The sequence below is a fragment of the Toxorhynchites rutilus genome, chromosome 2 (assembly GCF_029784135.1).
Source record: "Toxorhynchites rutilus septentrionalis strain SRP chromosome 2, ASM2978413v1, whole genome shotgun sequence".
Lineage (NCBI taxonomy): Eukaryota > Metazoa > Arthropoda > Insecta > Diptera > Culicidae > Toxorhynchites > Toxorhynchites rutilus.
The window spans coordinates 138,406,584-138,428,471 of record NC_073745.1 but is presented as its reverse complement, the minus strand read 5'-3'; the positions used below and the strand labels follow the sequence as shown (position 1 = coordinate 138,428,471).

General features: G+C 41.7%; 2 protein-coding genes across 9 annotated transcripts in view; both read right to left on the bottom strand.

Annotated features, from left to right (window-relative positions):
- Positions 1-21,888, bottom strand: part of LOC129771908 (pantothenate kinase 3) — a 56,570-nt gene that overhangs the window by 5,687 nt on the left and 28,995 nt on the right. For 5 of the 8 annotated variants that reach the window (XM_055776042.1, XM_055776037.1, XM_055776038.1 and 2 more), the window contains exons 3-5: positions 896-1,367; positions 534-836; positions 329-464 (exon numbers count right to left, since the gene is read on the bottom strand). In XM_055776042.1, the coding sequence (XP_055632017.1) occupies positions 329-464; positions 534-836; positions 896-1,367 (911 nt within the window). Of the gene's footprint in view, positions 1-328; positions 465-533; positions 837-895; positions 1,368-10,267; positions 10,887-21,888 lie in introns of all 8 variants that reach the window. The other 3 variants (XM_055776036.1, XM_055776035.1, XM_055776033.1) reach the window with 1 other exon arrangement.
- On the bottom strand, positions 11,937-21,566 carry LOC129771907 (uncharacterized). The gene is made up of 3 exons (XM_055776032.1): positions 18,442-21,566; positions 12,071-18,385; positions 11,937-12,014 (listed from the first exon to the last, which is right to left on the bottom strand). The coding sequence occupies exon 2, from the start codon at positions 17,995-17,997 to the stop codon at positions 12,322-12,324; it is 5,676 nt and encodes a 1,891-aa protein (XP_055632007.1). The 5' UTR covers positions 17,998-18,385; positions 18,442-21,566; the 3' UTR covers positions 11,937-12,014; positions 12,071-12,321.

The following is a 21,888-nucleotide window of genomic DNA, read 5'->3' as shown; positions in this document are numbered from 1 at the left end:
ACTAAAGTGATCTATGTTTTCGTGAAGATGCTTTCCACAGAACACTAGTTTTGATCAAATTTAATTGATTCAATTAAATTTTGTTCAATAAAGTATTTCTTGCACCTTCACACTTTTCACGAGTAAAGTAAAGTCAAGTCAAGTAAAGTGACGAAAACATAATTAAGCTTACTGTTTCGTCCTATAAAATGCACCAAACGATCATTGAATTCTATAGAGTTTGAGGAGCTCGATTTTAGAACAACAGAATGAATGCAATAGGTCCATATAATCGCTCTCAGCATTGCTTTCATAAAACCTAATCAGCGGTTGTGATGATAATAATTACCCGATCGATTTTTTCGTTGCTAGCACACATCCGTCCGATTGAACCGATATTATTCGTTATCGTGACCAGGGTAGCGTTCGCTAAATCTTCCTTTGAAACGCTCGCCCTCCGCTCCGAAAGATTCATTTGTCCGAAGCTGCAACAAGCAATTAAAATTTAATTTACGTTCATCCGGCAGAAGCTTTTTTTTTTTGGTTATATTCACCTTGATGCCACTAAATCCCCGGGTAGACCGAACCTCTCATAATCACCGCCGTAAATGTCTTTAACCAGCTTATCAACTCGTTTATGGTCTCCCCTCGTAGCCAGCTGGATTGCTTCCTCAAACGTTGTGCACCCCGTCAGGAGACAGCATAACCCCAGGAATGTTCCTCCTCCCAAACTAGTACCTGAAATGCGTTTGTAATTATCTGGTCCGCGTACGGCTAGTACCGAAACACCCGAGCCCACATTGACCAGAATGAACGGATAGGGCTGACTAAAATCGAACTTTTTCTTTGTACTTATACTGAAATGGAAACAGAGGAATAACGGTTAGGAATTGTTTGTTATCCATCGTCGATATACCTAATATCACTAGCATTCTCCCAGTAATAGCATTCACATGGATTATGGGTTTCCGTGAAAAGAATCCCCTTGATTAGTGCGTCCAGCTCATCGAACTTGGCCAGCTTCATGTTGACTTCCCGCTTGAAGTTTTCCTCGAACTTGAACGCCCCGCCCCCAGTGGCACAAACCGTCGTCACCAGCTGGGCCATGCCCTTTCGCTTCGCCAGCGCAAGGAATTTGTCCATCTCCGCCGTTGGGAACCGAATGAAATGCAGCGAACCCCGTCGGCCCCTAATTTCAACATCATCCATCTGCAGATGAGTATCTCGATGACCGGTTTTGCCATAGGCCGAGTGTTTCGTCAGGTACCGCCGGATATTTCGCAGGATTTTGGCCTCCTGATTAAGCTCGCCCGGGGTGATGTCTTTCGGTTCGAAGTACACCAGCTTCGTCAGTGTACCACCAATGTCCATGCCGAACCATGGCATCGCTGTAATAAAATATACGTAAATCATGAGATGCGTTCAACAAAATCGGCATGCATTAGCTAAAGAACAATAATTTTGTGAAAAAATCCTAATTGACCTCCAAAACATGCGGAAACCTTACTCAAGTAGCGCATATTTAATCCGTAGAAATACAGTCACGGTTTATTTCCGATGTTATTCAATCAGATCTGCTTGTCATAACACTGTCTCAAAAGTCAAACTCTCCGCCACGCGTTCATTGACTGATCACTGTGATCATGGAAAGATCGATGATCCGATCATGCTATGTATGCGTTTTTTATGACATTTTGAACTTCATTAGAAAATAATATGCATCCGGCTGCTACCCGGCATATTATCAGGTATTATCAAACAGCAAACCGGTTCAAGCTAGATCGTGTTTCAACTTGATAGCATGCTGATCTCCGTGCTTTTCCTAGGTGTCAAACACTCCTCATTGTTTTGAACGCTGTTGGTGACTGGTAACTAACAAGGTGTATATGTTCAAAGTTCTAGTTCAAGGAAAGCAACATGTTGCAGAACAGTTTTTATAGCTCGGGGAGCACAAATTTTGCCGGACGGCGCCTCCTAATGAATTCTTAGCAGTGTTCTTGGCGAACAATATTGTTGTTGCAAGTCACTCTTGCGCGAATGTTTGAAATTATATTACCAACAACAGAGAGGGCAATCAGAAAATGTATCAAAATTGAATATATTTTCAAATCGTCACGAGAAATGTGTTCCATGATTTCCATTGTGGAATATTATGATAATCAGGAATCAACTGAAAATTGGACCTCAACTTCGCGAGCTGATCAATTTAGATTTTTCGTGCAATGTTGGCAGTAATTATTAGTGGGCAGTCATATAAATTTTTGGCCTAAACAGCTGCTCCGTAATCGTCAGTCAGTGATTGGAAACATCAATGAGACTCGAAAATTTGTCAATCGAAAATTGCAAGTTAGCGATCAAAGAAACTTCTTCAACATACCATTTGAACCGTCATTTCATCAAAAATTAACCATCAGATGATCCACTGCAGAACTGTTTTTTTATTAACGTTTTTTTATTTACGAAGTTTATTGCCAAAAAAGAAATACCATTTAACTCATTATCAATCAGCCGTTCAAAAAATCGAACAGCAATTTTGATAATTTACAGATGCCCGAACATCGTTCTTCAAATTGTACCTTTTATCCGAACGTTACATCTGCTCGAATGCAACATCCATCCGAATTTGTTTACCCTAATGTTGCTGAATGCATCGTTCACTCTAGTGTAACATTTATCCGAATGCAACGTTTACTCGAATGTAACATTTATCCGCATATGTAACATATCTATTAATAATTTAAAAAAAATTTCGTTCACAAATGAGCTACTCTTGCACGCTGTATGGAACTGATTGTGTGGCAAAAATATTAATCTATTTTTTCGGAATGTTACGTGAGTGAGTGATTCCTCATTTGCATTAGAGTTCATGTGGTGTTTGGGAAAAAGGATCTAGGATATCTCAAAGCTATGTTATTCTTTTATCTAAAAACTTCATTGATTAAATCGAACAGATTTCTCTAGACAGAAAGAGAGAAGAGAGAAAGAAAGAGAGAGAGAGAGAGAGAGAGAGAAAGAGAGAGAGAGAGAGAGAGAAAGAGAGAGATAGAGAGAGAGAAAGAGAGAGAGAGAGAGAGAGAGAGAGAGAAAGAGAGAACGAAAGAGAGAAAGAAAGAGAAGAGAGAGAGAGAGAGAAAGAAAGAGAAGAGAGAGAGAGAAAGAGAAGAGAGAGAGAGAGAGAAAGAAAGAGAAGAGAGAGAGAGAGAGAGAGAGAAAGAAAGAGAAAAGAGAGAGAGAGAGAGAGAGAGAGAGAGAAAGAAAGAGAAAAGAGAGAGAGAGAAAGATAGAGTGGGAACGAAAGAAATAGAGAGATAGAGACAATAAAAGGGAGCACGAGGGAGAACGAAAGAGAGAGAGGAAGAAAGAGAATAAGTGATTATATTACATTTCATATTCATGTGGCGTTTGGGCAAATTGTGCCATTTGAATGAGGTTTGTATAAATTCTTTAAGATATCTCAAAGCTATATATATTTTTTATGTAACTACTTCATTGAATAAGCTGAACAGATTACTACAGTGAGAGGGAAAGAGAGAGAGAAGAAGAAAGAGAAAAAAAGAGTAAAGGAGACAGAGAAAGAGAAAGATAGAGAGATAGACAATATGAGACAATATGAGAGAGAAAAAGAGAGAGAACAAGAGAGAAGGAGACAAAGAGAACGAGAGGGAAAGAAAGAGAGAGAGAAAAAAAAGAGATAAAGAAAGCGTTGTATCAAAGATGGAACCGTGTGGAACTTTTTTCGATCTTTGATATGCATTTCATCACACTCTACACTCTACATAGGTACTGTGTCATCCAATCACCAGTTTTATGCTTTGTTTTGTTTGTTTTAACGTGTAATTGTAGTTTATTCGCAACTAGCTGTCCGAAAAGAGTACATTAGCACATTCCCATCCTTTTATCAAATGCAATAAATTATACATGACATTAATTCCATTAGCGACATGTTCCACCACCCAGCAAATATTAAATCGTATAACTTGGCATGTTCAAAATCGCATATAAAGTGGAATCGAATAACAATCGTACATAATGTCGAAAAATCTGATGCAGAATGATATGAATCGATCAAGATACTCGTTTTTTAATTATTCAAAAGTTTTCGAGGGACTATCTTGTAGAAATATTGCAAACTTTCTTTTTTTTTTTTTTTTTAGAAATATTGCAAAACTTATGAAAAAGTCTAAGTATACTGTGTATCAGATTATCAGGAATTTGAAGAGCACCATACTCTGGAAGATTTGCCATGAACTAGAATCAGGAGGGGTGCTTTTAATCCACAAGAAATGTGCTTTTGCCGTCCGGTAAATCTGTTTCTGTACGAAAAATTACTAAAAAAAACTCAAGATTAGCTGCGGAACCGTCCAAAATATCTAACGAAAGAACAACATTAGAACCTACAAGAAACAGAAAACATGGAAGGGATCGCAGAACAGCATAAACGGGCCAAGGACCGATTGCGGAGGTTGGATACAATCCTGAAAAGCGAAGACACTGTTGCATTTTGATGAATGATGGAACTTATTGCAAACAGAACACAACAACACATCTGGGCCACAATTTTTCAATGGTTTTGCTTGTAAGAAGTGCCAGACGCTAAATGGTCGATTAGTACAGACAAGGTTGGCAAGAAAGTGCTTGTATGGCTAGCTATTTGTTGTTGTGGAAAAGTAAGTTTGACATATTTCACAACATGAATCATAAACGCTGAGAATTATTGAAAGGAGTGCATTCAAAAACGTCTTGTTGCTGCGAATCGTCGTCGATGTTCTGGGCAGACCTTGCATCCGCTCACTGTGCTGCTGCCACCTTCATACCGCTAAAGGAATATTAGGCTGGGGACTAGATCATTAAATTATTTGATCGATACTGTGCGAGATATCGATCATTATAGCCATCTACCGAGAATACAATGGATTTCGTTTACCCCAAACTAATACATGATCGAACTCGTAGAAAAAGCTGATAATCCACCATATTGCTCAGAACTACATTTGGTTGAACCCTTTCTGGGCAAGTGTCAAGTGGTAACTCAGGTAGGAGGGATGGTAGAGAAGCACAGTCAATCGATGAGTTCGTGAAAATGTGGTCAACTGCAAGCAAAAAAGTTAACCCAGAAACTGTGAAGAGGCTTATGAGAGTAGTTCGAGAAAAGTTCATCAGTTTTATTGTTTTTTTTTATTTAGTTGAACTTGGTCAGGTTTTTCATGTTGTACTTTTTGTAGAGTAATGAACCTTCATTTAAAAAAAGTGTACAAATTAGTTGAAAAATAATAAATATATCACCAAAACAAAGTGTCCGTTTGATAAAATGAACATTCCTTATATTTCATATAGCAGTGCGAAATAGCTAACATTTTTATGTATAAATTATCGCAATTTACATGCTCTGCTAACTTTTCTCTTATTAAAAACATGTCAAGAACATGTTAAATGTGAGAATTTACATACAACAATGTTACGAGCAAAACATTATTTTTTTCAGGAGTCTTCATACAAATGACTTATATTCCAAAAAACTATAACAGATAGAAAGTTGACGTCTTCAACAAAAGTTCATATTTTAATATCATCTAAAACTTTGTCGAATACGCTATATCGCTATCTTGATTTTAAATAAAATAAGGATTAGTTGTGTTTCTTTAAAGAAAACATAAATAAGTTGTTGTTAGAAAAAACTATTTCCCTGTAAAAGTGCCCATCTTCCAATGTATGGACGACTTGTTGGAAATTGTAAGGGCTATTCATATACGAGGGTCGTTCAAAAAATAAGTTTCAGTGCCTCAGAAATCGCGGAAAAATAAAGTTAGGACAAAAACAAGGTGATTTTCGTTTTATTTTGGAAGCATTTTTCATAGCGTGGCACGAGTTTTTCTATTCCGAGCGCGAAGTGCATAGCGTCCAATTTTTTGAAGTACAATGTAACTGCGTCACGAATTGCTTCAGTGTTATCGTTTCATCACCGGGAATAAGTGATAGTCGCTAGGAGCGAGGTCTGGGGAGTAAGGAGGATGCTCGAACACAGTCCATTTGATTTTTTTCAATTGTTCTTGAGTTACGCTAGCAGAATGGGGCCGCGCATTATCGCCTTGTTGGAACTTTTTTCGCCATCGGTTCACCATTTGAAGACTCATATACCCTACACCATACACTGAACACAATTCTCGATGAATTTCAGCACCACTATTGTTTTTCGCGGTCAGAAAACGAATGGTAGAACGTAACTCATATTTGGACGATTCTTTAAGCGGCACTTCCATTTGAAAACTCAATAAAACACGAACGATGCGTCCGATCCGACCAAGATTTCTTTCAAACTGCTTAGAAATGTTGGGGAAATCACATGGCAAAAATTTTGTAGTTCCAACTTTTCATGCGAGATGGTGCTGGGGCACTGAAACTTACTTTTTGAACGACCCTCGTATATATTTTTGGGGATTTAAAAAAAATACGTTTTTGAGAAAAATGAATTTTAATTGTTAAAATAACTTTTTGTAGCAAAATTTTTTCCCAAAAAATGTTTGGTATTTTTTTTGTGAAAATTTTAACAATTTCCTACATTTCATTTCGGCAAGAATTTTGTATAGTTTAGTTTTTAAGTTATAAATTTTTGTAAAAAAAAAGACGGTGGGTAATGTCGGGGACATAACCGGAATGACGTAGGACTATACAAAGGGGACAGCTTTTGTTAAATATATATTTTAAATATATTGTTTGATTTTCTTCTCCTACGTGAATACCTACCTATCTACCTGAAAAATGGATTAGTTTACTGTTTACTCTTTATGAACATGTTGGTGGTTCTGAAAAGAACCTTTGGCATTGTGTTTTTGCGTTTTTTTCTGAAACCTTTGTACTTATCAACGCCGGGCAACTTTTGGCGTATGCACATATCGTACAATCAAAATGATGGCTGTGATAGGGAATACATAGGTGTAATAGTAGTAGTAGTAGTACATAGTAATATATAGCTGGTCATCAGCGCGCGTTTTGTACTCTAGCGGTACACACTCACAGGATAGAGACAAATCGGCAGACTCAGCCAAAGGGGCGAGTCCAACGAGACGAACGAATGAGCGTTAAAAGGGAGCGATGGCAAAAAAATACATACATCCTACCCATACCACTCCCACCCCCTTCCACTCCTCTAAACCCACCCAAATCCTTTCCACTCCTTTCCTTCCCATCCTCCTGAGAAGGGCCTTTTTTTGTGTATTTTTTGTTTTTGGAACACGCCTTGCACTTGGAGTCTAGGTCATTTGTGCTTCGTCACTGCTTCGGTTCTCGGATCAGTAAATATTTACTTTTCTTTACAGCATATATTAAATATCTTATGAAGCATAGGATCCCTTCCTACCTTCTTCTTTAACCGAGAGTCGAGCGGACAGATCTGATGAGTGATTTTTTTTGGTTTCCCTTTCGCCAGTCCCCTCTGGACTGGTTTTATTGTGGCCCTTCACTGGGCTAGAGGCGAATAAACTGCAAAGTTTAAAGCCTCTTAAAAACAAAGAAAGAAAGAAAGAAAGATACATTCATTACGATTTGTTCGCTCGTTGGATTCACATGCAGGCTAAAAAGGGTCCTTTTCAGGATCACAAAATTATTTTCAATCTAAAGAGTTTATTGTTTTGTTATCACTCGATATCCCCATCTTGTTCGGCTAAACCTTTCTGTTTAGCGATTGCGTTTGCCACTCGCCACAGCTTTCACAGTAGGAAAATTTCTTCCCATCCAGCTTTGTGACATGTTGTACAGTAAATTACATTCAATGCGACGTGCCGAAGCGCCACTCAGTGTCACATTGGAGGCGATTTTAACCTGGAATTGAACATTTGCGATGACAGTGGTACAGTGTCGACTTTCAATGTGGGGTCATAATTTGGATCTCTATGTTTACAAAAATGTTCAACTAAATAAGTCGCATTACATGTCCGTCCAATTAGCTAAATGTCGAACTAATTGTAAATTACTGTACTTTCAATCTGGAAACAACTTAAGAATTGGTGAAAATTGAATAATCAGGAAAGTCCCCAACTATCAATAAGCTCAGATCAACTGCCAAATTCACATACTCATCATATCCTGGCAAACAAATTATGAAAAAATCAATTTGTGTTTTATTATTATTTGGATATTGTTTTAGAAAGCATTGAACTGTATTTCCTAAACTCTTTTTTGAAAGGTTTAATGGCCCTGAAAAGCGCCTTGTTTTATGGAATGGTTCCAATTTAGAAAACTTAGTACTCGTGGTTTTGAAAAAAACCATTTCGAACGTCCTCGATGCCGCCTTGTTCTGGATTTGCCACCAAAGTAGTTTGTATAAAGAACAAACTTTTTTCTTCTGCTACCTGATGCCGTTTTGTGATTGCGTTTACCACTCGCCACTCGCTGCAACTGCCTGTTGTCTTGATGTCCACCGAACCGAATGTGTTCTGTTCCGAATGCGGGGTTTCTTATCGTCGCGAGCAGCTTTGCCAGCTAACTCGATCACTTCGGCGGCCGAAACTATATAACGCCGGCTAGGTGGACTGGTGCACTGGTACTAACGCGCTCGGCCTAGCTACCCTTGCGGGGAACTCCAGATCAACACGGTTCGAGCGGGATTTTGCCTTTCCCTTCACATTTCCTCCTTTACCATGTCCAGACATGGCTGCTTGGGTTGGTTTGTTGATGTGTTGTGATGCGAACCGATGTGGTGCACGGTTTGGATGAGAATGATCGTTACGGAAGGAAGGAAGGTCTTGAATTATAGAGACTTTAAACTTTTGCAGTTCATTCGTCTCTAGCCTTGAGAAAGGCCCTTTGAAAACTCTACTCTACTCTACTCCAGCGCTACCACCTCCGCCCTCTTGCCTTGAGAAAGGCACTCGATCCCTCGCCGTCCAACTCGTCCAGCAACGATGTTGTCCAGTCGGTGTCCACACAAAGAATGATCGTTGCGGCAGCGGAGCGGGGATTTTTAAGCTGACTGGCTGGCTCGAGATTTACGCATGTGTGAGACTGCGACCAATGTTTCGTTAATTTTTTTTTCTTTTTCCTTTCCAATCGTGCTTCATTCTATTTCGCTGCTGCTCTGGTTGCCCGTTTTGGTCGGTACGATTTGAGGAGCACAAAATGGACCAGTCAAAAATGGGCACATAGTGCATTTGGACAATGCTTGATATTTCACAATTATTCAATTATTTATCTCAAGAAAAATGAAATGTTATTCGTTATGATAGATGCGTAGATATATTTCCTATCAATTGATGCATAAACCTTTGCGATCTATTGATAAATGCTCGAGTTATAAGCGTTCCAAATCTTGCATTTTTTCCTACTTGTTCAGTGCCTAGATTTCCATTTCACCCCCTATATCTTCCGGTTAGACGTAGTCCTACGTCAATAAGGAAAAAAATTTGTCTTTCTCCAAAAAGTAGTCTAACTCTTTTTCGAATATTTCAAGTATGCAAAGTTGCTTAACCCTTTTGTCATGATGACGAGGAAATCCAGCATAGCAACAAACCGAACAGGCGACGCAAACGACCAACGTGGACGATTCATCGAAGCATATTGATCACCGCTGACTAGGGAATTTCAGGCAATAAAAGGTTCAGAGTCAGGATACGCAGATCAGTTTTTGATTCAAGCCCGTATTGTGTATTGATTGAAAAATGTGCCATCAATTTTACGGAGTATAGACAAAATGTTCGGGAGCCAAATTAAAATAAAATAAATAAAGATACCAAGGTACCAATATAGAATAGAAGAAGTAATGTATGTTAAACGCAGAGTGAATACTGAAGGGATGCAATTCCAACTGTTGGTTTTCTGGAGTTCTCTCACCTAAACTACATTCACTGGGATATTGAACATACCGATTTGTGATTATTTTCACCACGGAAAATGATTCCAATCATGCATTCCAAAGCAAATTGAGCATGTAGCAGGTGTTACCAATATTAATAATAATTTTCACCAGTAATTGCTTCATGCGTTGCTATTTGAACTAGAGTTGTGTTAGTTGAACATGAATGTACATTGCAGCAGGTTTGTGTAATGACAAAGTGTGATAACAACACTGTGCAGTAACAAAAAAAATTGAGAGCTGAATAGCAGCGTTCCTAAAAAGCGCTGTTCATGAGAATTGAATGAATACCAGCCTATATCTACTATAATATACTACAAATATAAATACACCGAACTGACAAGAAGCGTTCGACACAACAAGCAGGACCTTTAGTTATGAGATTATCTAGGAAAACCGGTTTAGTACATATATAAATAACTCATTCCCTCAATAGAATCTTACATATTGGTTCGTCCACGCCGTTGTTGCGTATGCTTCCGTTGGTTAAATGTGCACTGGCAGCTGCTTCGCAGGGTAGTCTTCCATCCGTCTCGTCAGTACTCTCATCTTCGGAGAAATTTCTCTCTTCCACATCTTCATCATCGTCATCCTCATCGTGTTTGATCCCTGTGGAATCCCCCACTCTGCTAGCCATCACACGTTTCTTCCTCCGTCGCCTTCGTTGGAGCTTTGAGGATCCACCACCACCATTAGCACTCCCTGACGAGCCCAAGCTGGACGATATGGACGATGTCGACGAGGACGCCGATGGAGAGGTGGAAGCAATCATTCGGAACTCCCTGTATGGTGGTTTCGCCTTTGGACTTGACAGAGGGGACATTATTTTGCGTTTTTGGTTACGCCGATAGAAGCGGGATGTTGCGTAGGTCCACCGTATGCTTGCCCCGTTACTGGTGGTGATCACGGTTATGCAATCATTATTGCAGCTTGCCAGTGATTCGTCTGATGCAGCAGCAGCATCCGATGAGGGTGGTGTAGCCGGTGGCGTCACAAAACTCAGTGGGACCAAACGTTCCGGGCGCGCACGAAAGCGCTTCTCGATCACAGCAAACAGCGCCACCTTGAAGAGAGTCGCAAAAGTAAGCAGAGAGAGAGTATGGGGGATCATGAATACTAAGTCTAGATTTTTCATTCAAACATACAATGGCACATATAATAAGCAAAGGAAAGCATTTTATAACTGTGGATAGGAATGAAATGATACGGTTAGTAATCGCATTGACAGGCTGTTATACGCGTTAATTATGTACATATAAACACATGATGAAAACACACAATAGCGGTTTGACGTTATCCCTTAATTTCGATACCCATAATTTCACAGTGTTTCTTTACAATAAAATTTTGAAGTGATATTGTAGGTGCAAAGGATTATATGTTGTTTAAATCTAGTGTCAATTCTTTTCTTTACGTATAGAGACGAATGAACTCTCAGAGTTTAAAGTCTCTCTAATTCAATACCTTCCTTCCTTCCTTTCTTTACTACAATAAACTAAACTTAGTCAGGTATCCTCCAAGTGCAAAGTGTTATTGCGTTGAACTGGTATATGAATTTCGTGTTAATAATTGAGTGTGCTAATATCGCTCTACTGATTATAATCTTGGAATGGTTTAAATATCAATAAATAATTGAATTATTGTTTACTCCAAAACATTTGAGTGAATGACGTGAATGTTAACTTCAAAACATTCGAGCGGAAAGGTTGATCAATAAGGTCGGAAAGTGTATTACATAAAAACTGGCGTATCGTTCGTTATCACTCGGAGCAATCGCATCAGATAACCAATCAGTGAGCAAATCTAACATTTCTAGTTGTGTTTATACTTGATCACAATAACCCCAACATAAAACAACTGTTGCAACCGCAACGGAAGAGAAACAATTTTCCGGTTTTTTAAACGTTTATTTCAATACGCAATACAATGGCGATGGCGATGACGACGACGTTAAAAAATCCCTACCGTAGGTATAAATCAATACATTAAAATGGTTCTATTGTACATAGTAGTTTTAGGAATAGGAGTAGTTTTAAATTGTACATATTAATTTTAAGGTTTTTTACACTATCATAAGTTTTTCTGTGTTGCAGCTAGATTTAGATTTAGAGAACTTACGTTTAGTGTCTCGTTTGTTTAGTTCGTTGGAGGTGGGGTTATTTTTAAGAATCTTCGTTCTCTCGATTTGCAGCTGTAAATTTAGTTTTAGCATTAGACATAGCACAATCGATTTACTAGCTTACTTACAATAATATAGGATATACAATTAAGAATAATTACGCTTAACGCTTTTGTAACAATCAATTTAGGACTTTCTTTCACTTCTGACTATTTGTTTTTGAATCATTGAATCATTGTTGTGTTTTCTTTTGATTCTCGGTGAAACACAGTAGCGCGCCGAAAGTGGGAACGTTTTATTTCTCTCAAGGTGTTTGGGAGCAGGTGCGTCGCAACCGCACGTTGCGACACTCTCCCCCAGTGCATCAGGGCCATTGATCCTATGTACTTACGCTTGCACCTACGTCCAACACAGCGATCTTCACGACTGGCCTCTCTAGCACTCCAGTCGAGGTCTGTACCAGAGCACGACGAACCTGTCCATCCTTGGACCGAATTGCGTGGACAACTCGACCTTTCGGCCAGCAGTTCCTCGGCAGAGTCTCATCAACGATGACGACGATGTCCCCTTCTGCGATTGGCTTGACGTGGCTAAACCATTTCGTCCTCCGAGTGAGAGTTGGTAGGTATTCAGCTACCCAGCGACGCCAAAACCGGTTTGCGTAGACTTGGGAGGATTTCCAGGTGTGTTTCAGAGCGTAACTGCTGTCGTCAAACGTGAACGGGGGCTTTGAACCATCTGATGACCCGATCAGAAAATGATTCGGAGTGAGAGCTTGGGAAAGCTCGTCATCTAATGGCAATTCCGTTAGAGGTCGTGAGTTGATGATTAGTTCGATCTCTGAGAGCATGTTCTTCAATAGTTCATCGGTGGGTGTGCGTGTGACTTGGAGTTGCTTCAGGGTTTTCTTCACGGATTGAACAAGGCGTTCCCAGGCTCCTCCGGAATGTGGAGATGCAGGAGGGTTGAAAGACCATTTCGTATCAGTGGTGACGAAGTGCTCTATCAGCTTTTCGTGGTCCATTTTTTGTAACGCTTCTTTCAATTCTCGACTTGCTCCGATGAAGTTCGTACCGCGATCGCTTACTATCTCCAGAGGGGTACCTCTCCTGGCGATGAAGTTTCTGATGGCGAGAATGCATGAGTCGGTTGTGAGGCTGTGAGCAACTTCAAGATGTATCGCTCGCACCGTTAGGCATGTGATCAGCACTCCCCATCGTTTCTCGGTCCTCCGGCCAACAACTACATGTATTGGACCGAAGTAGTCGATGCCAACGTAGGAAAATGGACGACAGAAAGCCTTCAGGCGTGCGGGTGGCAGAGCTGACATTTCTGGAGCAACTGGCTTCGCCTGGCGATTCTTGCAGTGCTGACACCGTGCTCGTACGCGTTTGTAGGCCGACCGTAGCTGAGGCACGTAAAATCTACGCCGAATCTGGTTGAGTGTAGTCTGGTGATTCATGTGACAGAAATGCTGATGAACACTGGATATAATGAGGTCGGTAACGGGATGACACTTCGGCAACAGTATCGGGCGCTTCGTACAATCATCGACGTCTTCACAAGCATCTATACGTCCTTTCATTCGCAGCAGCCCCTCTTCATCCAGAAACGGACTGAGCCCATACAGCGAGCTACTCTTGGGCAATGCGTTCTTCCATGGTGCGAGCTTCGGTTTCTGTAATGCAGCTATCTCTGCAACGAATTCAGCATTCTGAACCAGTTTGAGAATTAACAACTCTGCTTTTCGAAGCTCTTCTTGTGTCAATGGGCCGGTGACGATGGGCTCCTTCGATAATTTCTTGCGCAGATTCGATGGATACCGCTGTACGAATGCAACATGACGCAGCAGCCGCTTCCATTTAGGGAAATCTTCCCACCTAAACAGGACACGCTTGACGGAATGATGTAGCACATTGGGTCGCTTCTCTTCTGCGGTGTAATCGAAGCTCGATACTGCAACAGGCCACTCTTCCTTTGCCTCCCACAAGAATTGTGGACCACGGAACCAACGACTAGCAGGAGAAAAATCCGGGAGTTTCTGCCATTTCGTCGCATCGTCAGCAACATTCAGTTTCGTCGGAATCCAATTCCATTCGTTAACCTCGGTCAACTCTAGAATTTCACTGATCCGCACTGCGACGAATTGATTGTATCTCCGGTGATCGGAATTCAACCAGCAAAGAACGTCACGCGCATCCGTCCAGAAAAACTGTTTTGTTGGTTTAAGCTGGTGAGACATCATGATACCTTTCGCCAAACGGGCACCGATAACTGCTGCCTGAAGTTCAAGTCTGGGAATCGACACGAATCGCAACGGAGCTACTCTTGTTTTCGCGCCGACGAGCGCACATTCCACTTCGCCATCTTCTTCGAACCGGAGGTAGGCAACTGCGGCATATCCGTTTTCGGATGCATCTACGAACACATGGAGTTGAATTTCGTTTTGACCGCCTGTACTCGTTTTTATCCGGTAACACCTGGGTACACTGACGGATTCCACTTGCGGAAGAACTTGCAACCATATTTGCCATTTCTCCCACTGTTCGCTCTTAATGGGTTCGTCCCAATTTATGCCACTACGCCAAATTTCCTGGAGCAGGATTTTCAGGAACATAAGGAAATTCGCAAGTAGTCCAAGTGGGTCGTAGATCGTCATCAGCGTACTCAAAATCTGCCTTTTGGTTGGCACAATATGACCTTGCAGTAGATCGACATTTATCCTCGAAGACACTTTGAAGGTGAAGGTATCGGCTGCGGTGCACCACCACAATCCCAGAACTTTCTCGGTTCCCATTTCGCTCAACAGATTCAAGCTCTTCTCTCCTGGATTTGCCTTCAGCTCCTGCAGTACTCGATTCGAATTTGACAGCCAATTCCTTATTTCGAAACCTGCCTCTGCGTGAATGAATCGGACATCTACAGCTAGCTTAATCGCCTCATCTTCTGTCTCCACACTGGACAGCATATCATCCACGTAATGCTCTCTAATTATCGCCTCCGCTGCCCTCGGGAACTTATCCTGAAATCGTTGCGCATTGTGGTTCTTCACATATTGTGCACAGCTGGGTGAGCAGGTTGCCCCGAAAGTCATTACCTTTGTGACATAGACATCTGGGCTACGATTTGATTCTCCGTTCCGCCATAGAAACCTCAAACACTGTTGATCGCGCCAGTTCATCAACACCTGAAGAAACATCTCTCGAATGTCGCCCGTTATGGCAATGCGAAATTCTCGGAAGCGTTGTAAAACGGATAGAAGAGAAGTAAGTTGATCTGGTCCAGTTAGCAGGAACGAGTTCAGCGAAACACCCGCCACCTTTGCGGCTGCATCCCACACTATGCGCAACTTTCCCGGCTTATTGGGATTGACAACAGGGAATATTGGAAGGTACCACACGCGTTCGAATCTCTCGGCTAGTTGGTTCTCCGTCAGTTTTACGATGTACCCAGATCGCTCGTAATCCCTAAGTTTCTCCTTCAGAGCTTCAGCTAGATCAGGGTCCCGTTGCATTCGCTTTTCCAGACATATCAGCCGCTTCATTGCCATTGATTTGCTGTCTGGCATTCGAACATCATCATACCGCCAGAGTAATCCAGTTTCATAGCGCCCCTTGTTCACATTAGTCAGAGATTTCAACAATTTCTCGGCTCGCTCGTCGTCCTTCGACATCAGTGGTTTAACGGAACTTATTGCGATGCTGTCTAACGAAAAGTACGCTTTTACTGCGTTGTGTAGCTCTGCGTCGCTCTGTTCGGTACATGGACACACATGAAGACTGTGGTGTGCGACTAAACTAGTCGTTGTTTGGGATTCTATAGAGCAAGGCCCGAATACTATCCACCCCAGGCGTGTTTTGGCAGCGATTGGTTCGTCCTTTCTTCCTTCTCTGCTGTCGAGCGCGTGGCCCAAGCGGCAATTATCCATTCCTATAAGTATCCGTGGTCGAACATTGCGATAGGAATCAGCCGGCAAGGCCGTCAAATGATGAAAATGTCGCGCTAATTCCTCCATCGCGAGAGTTTGCTGGGGTAGAGCGAGACTGTCCACGGTGTGCACTTTCGGTATCCAATATGTTCTCATGTCATGCACTCCGGAAATATCTACCGCTAACTTCACAGAATTCATTTCCTGACGTTGATAATCCCCTGTCCAGCCCAGACACAAGGGATATGATTCACCTTGAATGTCTAGCTCCTTCAGCAAACTATGTTCCATCAGCGTCACTGACGAACCGTCGTCCAAAAAGGCGAATGTGCGTACAATCTTCCCTCGTCCGTGAAGTAGCACCGGCACGTATCGGAAGAGAATCTTGCTAACATCGTTAATGTGAAAATTACAATTCTCGGTAGGTGTAATTGCTTCCGCCTGTAGACTCGATATCTGAGGATTCTCCATTCGCTGGTATCTGGAATCGTCGTGTAGCAACCTGTGATGCATGTATGAACATCCGTTTCTACCACAGGCTTGCTTTACTGCACATGCTCCGAAATGTTTCGACAGACACTTCCGACACAATTTATTCTGTTTCAGCACTGCCCATCGCGCCCCGATATCCAATTCTTGAAACCTTTGGCACAACCCTACACTGCTGCATTCTCCGTGACAAATAACGCATTGCTTGCTGGCTGGTTTCGACGTACTTTTGGAGGACATCGTAGAGTTTGGAAAATGATTTGAGTCGGACTGAATGTGGACATTAACTTCCTCCTTTCGGACACGCTTCTCAGTTCTACCAACGTACATACTGATCGTCGATGGAATCGTTACTATGCAAGCTGCTTCCACTAGCGTGCCCAACCAGCTACTGAAATCCGATAGTGTGACCGCTGACATTGTTTGACGATGCTTTGCCCAGTCGAGCTTCACAGTAGGTGGCAGTCTCTCAACGAGTTCTTGAAGGAGTGCCACGTTGCATAGATGCTCGTTCAAACCACACGCCACAATCGTTGCGCACATGTTCTGGACTGCTACGCCGAAATCTATCAGAGTTCCCAATTTCTCCGCCTTTGGCGCTGGCATTTCCCGAATCTTGCAAACTAACGAGTGAACGATGATTTCAGGACGGCCAAACAGCATACGAAGCGTATTGATGACACCATCAAGTCCTGCTGGATACAACAACCGACTACGAACTGTCTCAAGAGCTTTGCCTTTCAAACTGCGTTGGAGTCGAAGCAAATTTTCTTCATCGCTAAAGCCGCATATCCTTGTGGTACTCTCATAAGTGGCGATGAATAAAGGCCACTCTTCAGGGTTGCCCGAGAATGTAGGTAACTCCTTTGCCACCGCGTGTCGCGCAGCGAGTTGACTCCTGCTGAGTTCATGAGAAGGATTCACTGTCGAAGATAGATGAAAGCCGTTAGGAATGAATGGATCCGCATCCGCATTCAAACCATCATTCCTCGCTGGGACAGGTTCGCTGCTGCTGATTTCCATCGCCCTCACTCGCTCCTCAAGACTCTTCGTTTCTGAATCCTGTTTTCTAGCCATCTCTGCGAGTTGTCTTTGCATCTGCTCGATCGCCTTGCTGACGTCATCTGTCTGACGATTCTCAGTTCCCAACGTTGTCGAATTTGCATTCGGTGGATGAACAACTACGGGAACGCTCAACTCCTCTCGTATCTGCTGTTCTCTTTTCTCCATACGACGCTGGAACTGGGACTGCAAATCCTTAATCGCATTCTGCATTTCGCGGTCCTTTTCCCGAAGCAGCTTTTCGTATGCCTGCTGTTGTTCTTCGAACCTACTTTGCATTTGGTCCATTCTCCTCTGGAATTCCCTGAGTAGCTCAACTTGCCCCTGGTTATCCACTGGCCTAGGCTCCGCTTCACTCTGTGCATGATCTGTAGTGATGACCGATGGGATCTGGTCTGCTCGTTTCGCCTCACACTCTGAACAGCTCCAATCAACTTCTTCGATTCCCTCAGTTACACCCACGCACACGAAATGGAACCATTTACCGCATTCGTCACAACTAACCATCCGGCTGTTGTCGAGATCCTTGCACAGCGCACAACTCACACCTGGTTTTGCCCGATTATTTCTCGGCATTATTGCAACCTCGATAAAGCTTCCCCGATCACGAACTAAACGGATTTTTTAAAATGTTGCAAACCGCAACGGAAGAGAAACAATTTTCCGGTTTTTTAAACGTTTATTTCAATACGCAATACAATGGCGATGGCGATGACGACGACGTTAAAAAATCCCTACCGTAGGTATAAATCAATACATTAAAATGGTTCTATTGTACATAGTAGTTTTAGGAATAGGAGTAGTTTTAAATTGTACATATTAATTTTAAGGTTTTTTACACTATCATAAGTTTTTCTGTGTTGCAGCTAGATTTAGATTTAGAGAACTTACGTTTAGTGTCTCGTTTGTTTAGTTCGTTGGAGGTGGGGTTATTTTTAAGAATCTTCGTTCTCTCGATTTGCAGCTGTAAATTTAGTTTTAGCATTAGACATAGCACAATCGATTTACTAGCTTACTTACAATAATATAGGATATACAATTAAGAATAATTACGCTTAACGCTTTTGTAACAATCAATTTAGGACTTTCTTTCACTTCTGACTATTTGTTTTTGAATCATTGAATCATTGTTGTGTTTTCTTTTGATTCTCGGTGAAACACAGTAGCGCGCCGAAAGTGGGAACGTTTTATTTCTCTCAAGGTGTTTGGGAGCAGGTGCGTCGCAACCGCACGTTGCGACAACAACAATTAAAAGAAAATGAAGGCATGAACAGCTAGATCTTCACAAACCGAGTGAAGTTCCACAGTCTGCCCATTATAATCTAAAAAAAAACGGATTTTTACAAACGATATCAAATATGTAGAAAGATTCGTTCCACTTAAACTAAAATTCAATTCAAATGTAATTCGTCAAGGGAATCTTAACTAAGTACTAATGAATGAACATTGCATAATGAATGGGTTTTCAAGAAAACAACGTAAATGAAACATCTCGCTCGAATGACAACAACATTCGATTCCCAAATTTCTTACCGGACGAAGACAATGATAGAATAATTTGTGTATCACTGCTCAGTATCTATAAAAAAGTTAACTAGTCTAGGGTGCCGCCAAAAAAATTTCTATACCAATGAAATCGGAAGAAAGACACAGACACTGAGTTCATATTGATCGGCTTAATAATCTGAACGCTTCAGAAAAAAACTATATCCTAATAATGGAAATACAAAATTACCTTTTTTTTGTTATGTAATGACGCACCAGATTTTAACAAATGATATAAATTTTTTTATAGTTCGACAACCCGAAAACCACAAAGGAATCAACCATTTTTAAAGTTTTCTCCTGATAGTGGGCATTTGAGGGGTCATATATTTTTTCTAATAAGTCTACTCAAAAACCTTTTATTCGCACTTAAGGAACCACGGTAGAGCGGTCCAAAGTTACAAATTTTCGAAAATTGGCGTATCGGCAAAACAGACGATTTTTCAGACCATTCTCATTCTAAACTAGCTGACCCGAAAAACTTCATCCCGCCCACAATTGCTATTTTGGTTTGAATAATTTCTAACACTCACGTTCCCCGAAATTATTTTTTTTTGTATTCAATCAATATTCGCGGTGTATAATTTCTTTTTTGACATATAAACTTGACGCTGACTGAGACACATCAATCCTGATACTGACTGATACTGTATTTAACAACATTGCTCCGTTCTAGAGTTGAATCCTGAGGAACGGACACCAAATCATTTTTATTCATATAGATTATGAATTATGTTTTCGAAAAGTAATAAATATATGAGGTTTGAACCAAAGCAGAGCAATTTTTTTCGGATCCAGCGTGAAAAAAATGTAACACGAAATGCAGTGGGTTCATTTTTAACGCGTGGAACCCCACGTCGGTCCCTGGGAACTAACACTGAATTTTTCGTCTGCTTCGCGTTGGTCTCATCGGACCGACAGTGGACTTTTAGTGTGGAGATCGTCGGTACTGGTAACAACAGTAACAAAGCTAGGAAACGATTGTTGGAAAAGTCCTCTATCGATTCGAAGGGCACGACATGGGCCAGATAGAAACGTCAATGTCGCTCCCCTAGCTCGGTCGGGGCTTGACTTGTGAACTGACGATTGTCAATGAGAGTGATTTTTTAGAGCTCTGATCACAACCTCCTCCTCCCAGATTTCTTCACGGCTGACGGCAACAATTGTGGAATAGTTTTCGTATTTATGGTAGTCACTGATGGATGCCTATAGTAACGCCAATTAGCTTCGGGTTCCGTCAAACTCTTTGAATCAGTACACCCAAATAGCTTTGCCAGAAAATATTTCATCTTCGGCAGAAAATATGATTTTCGTGTCCTGAGGCGTTATAGATAGAGGTAAACATAGTTCGACAATGTTGTAGTCCCAGTTATTTGAGACATCTTTGTAGAACAATGTTTTTTTTCTATCTTTCGAAATATCGAGCCTTTTTTCTAAGTTACGTTACGTTACCATGAAAATAACTTTTTTTTTTTTTTTGCTTTTGCTTTTATATTTCAAATTCTACATACAAACTGTCTTCGGAAGACTTTTCGAGCTTACTAATACAAATATTTTGCGATGCAGAACATAGGCATTGAGGACATACACCCCAACGCAATACGGAGACAAAAATACTGAATTCGCTCGAGTTTAATGAGGTGTGTTTTGGCAGCTGATTGAAAACAGAAACTACCATACTCCATCACTGAGAGAATAGTTGTTCGATACAACATTATAAGATCTTCTGGGTGGGCTCCCCACCAGGTGCCGGTAATTGTAAGGAGAAAGTTTATTCTTTGTTGACATTTTTTACTCAGATACCTAATAAAGGGTGTGTCACATCAAATTGCATCACGGAAAAAACGCTGTAGAAATTCGCCCAGTAGACCGATCCTTTTGAAAATTTTAGACAGTAAAATAAAAACTATTAAACAACTTTTGGCATTTTCTTTTTATTCATACTTCGAGCCCAAGCCCGTATGCTTGCACCTTCCTCTTTACCCCGTCCATAAGGTTCTGTACAACGTCAGGTTGTAGTTTTTTTTAACAGAAATCCATTTTCTCTTGAAGTCCGCCACCGATTTGACAACTTTTGGGTTTTTCCGGAGGGCCTGCTTCATAATCGCCCAATATTTCTCTATTGGGCGAAGCTCCGGCGCGTTGGACGGGTTCATTTCCTTTGGCACGAAGGTGACCCCGTTGGCTTCGTACCACTCCAACACGTCCTGTGAATAGTGGCACGAAGCGAGTTCCGGCCAGAAGATGGTCGGGCCCTCGTGCTGCTTCAATAGTGGTAGTAAGCGCTTCTGTAGGCACTCCTTAAGGTAAACCTGCCCGTCATCACGAAGGGGGCGCTCCGCTTTCCGCAAGAGCAGATCGCTTGCCACACCATGTACTTTTTGGCAAACTTGGATAGTTTCTGCTTGCGAATATCCTCCGGAACGCTGAATTTGTCCTCTGCGAAGAACAACAGGCCCGGCAGCTGACGAAAGTCCACTTTGACGTAGGTTTCGTCGTCCATTACCAGGCAATGCGGCTTCGTCAGCATTTCGGTGTACAGCTTCCGGGCTCGCGTCTTCCCCACCATGTTTTGCCTTTCGTCGCGGTTAGGAGCCTTCTGAACCTTGTATGTACGCAGGCCCTCCCGCTACTTGGTCCGCTGGACGAATGGACTTGACAAATTCAGCTTATTGGCGACATCCCGGACCGAACTTCTCGGATCACGTCTAAACTGCTTAACTACGCGCTTGTGATCTTTTTCACTGACGGAGCATCCATTTTTGCCGTTCTTCACCTTCCGGTCGATGGTTAGGTTCTCGAAGTATCGTTTTAGTACTCTGCTGACCGTGGATTGGACGATTCCCAGCATCTTACCGATGTCCCGATGTGACAACTCCGGATTCTCGAAATGAGTGCACAGGATTAAATCACGACGCTCTT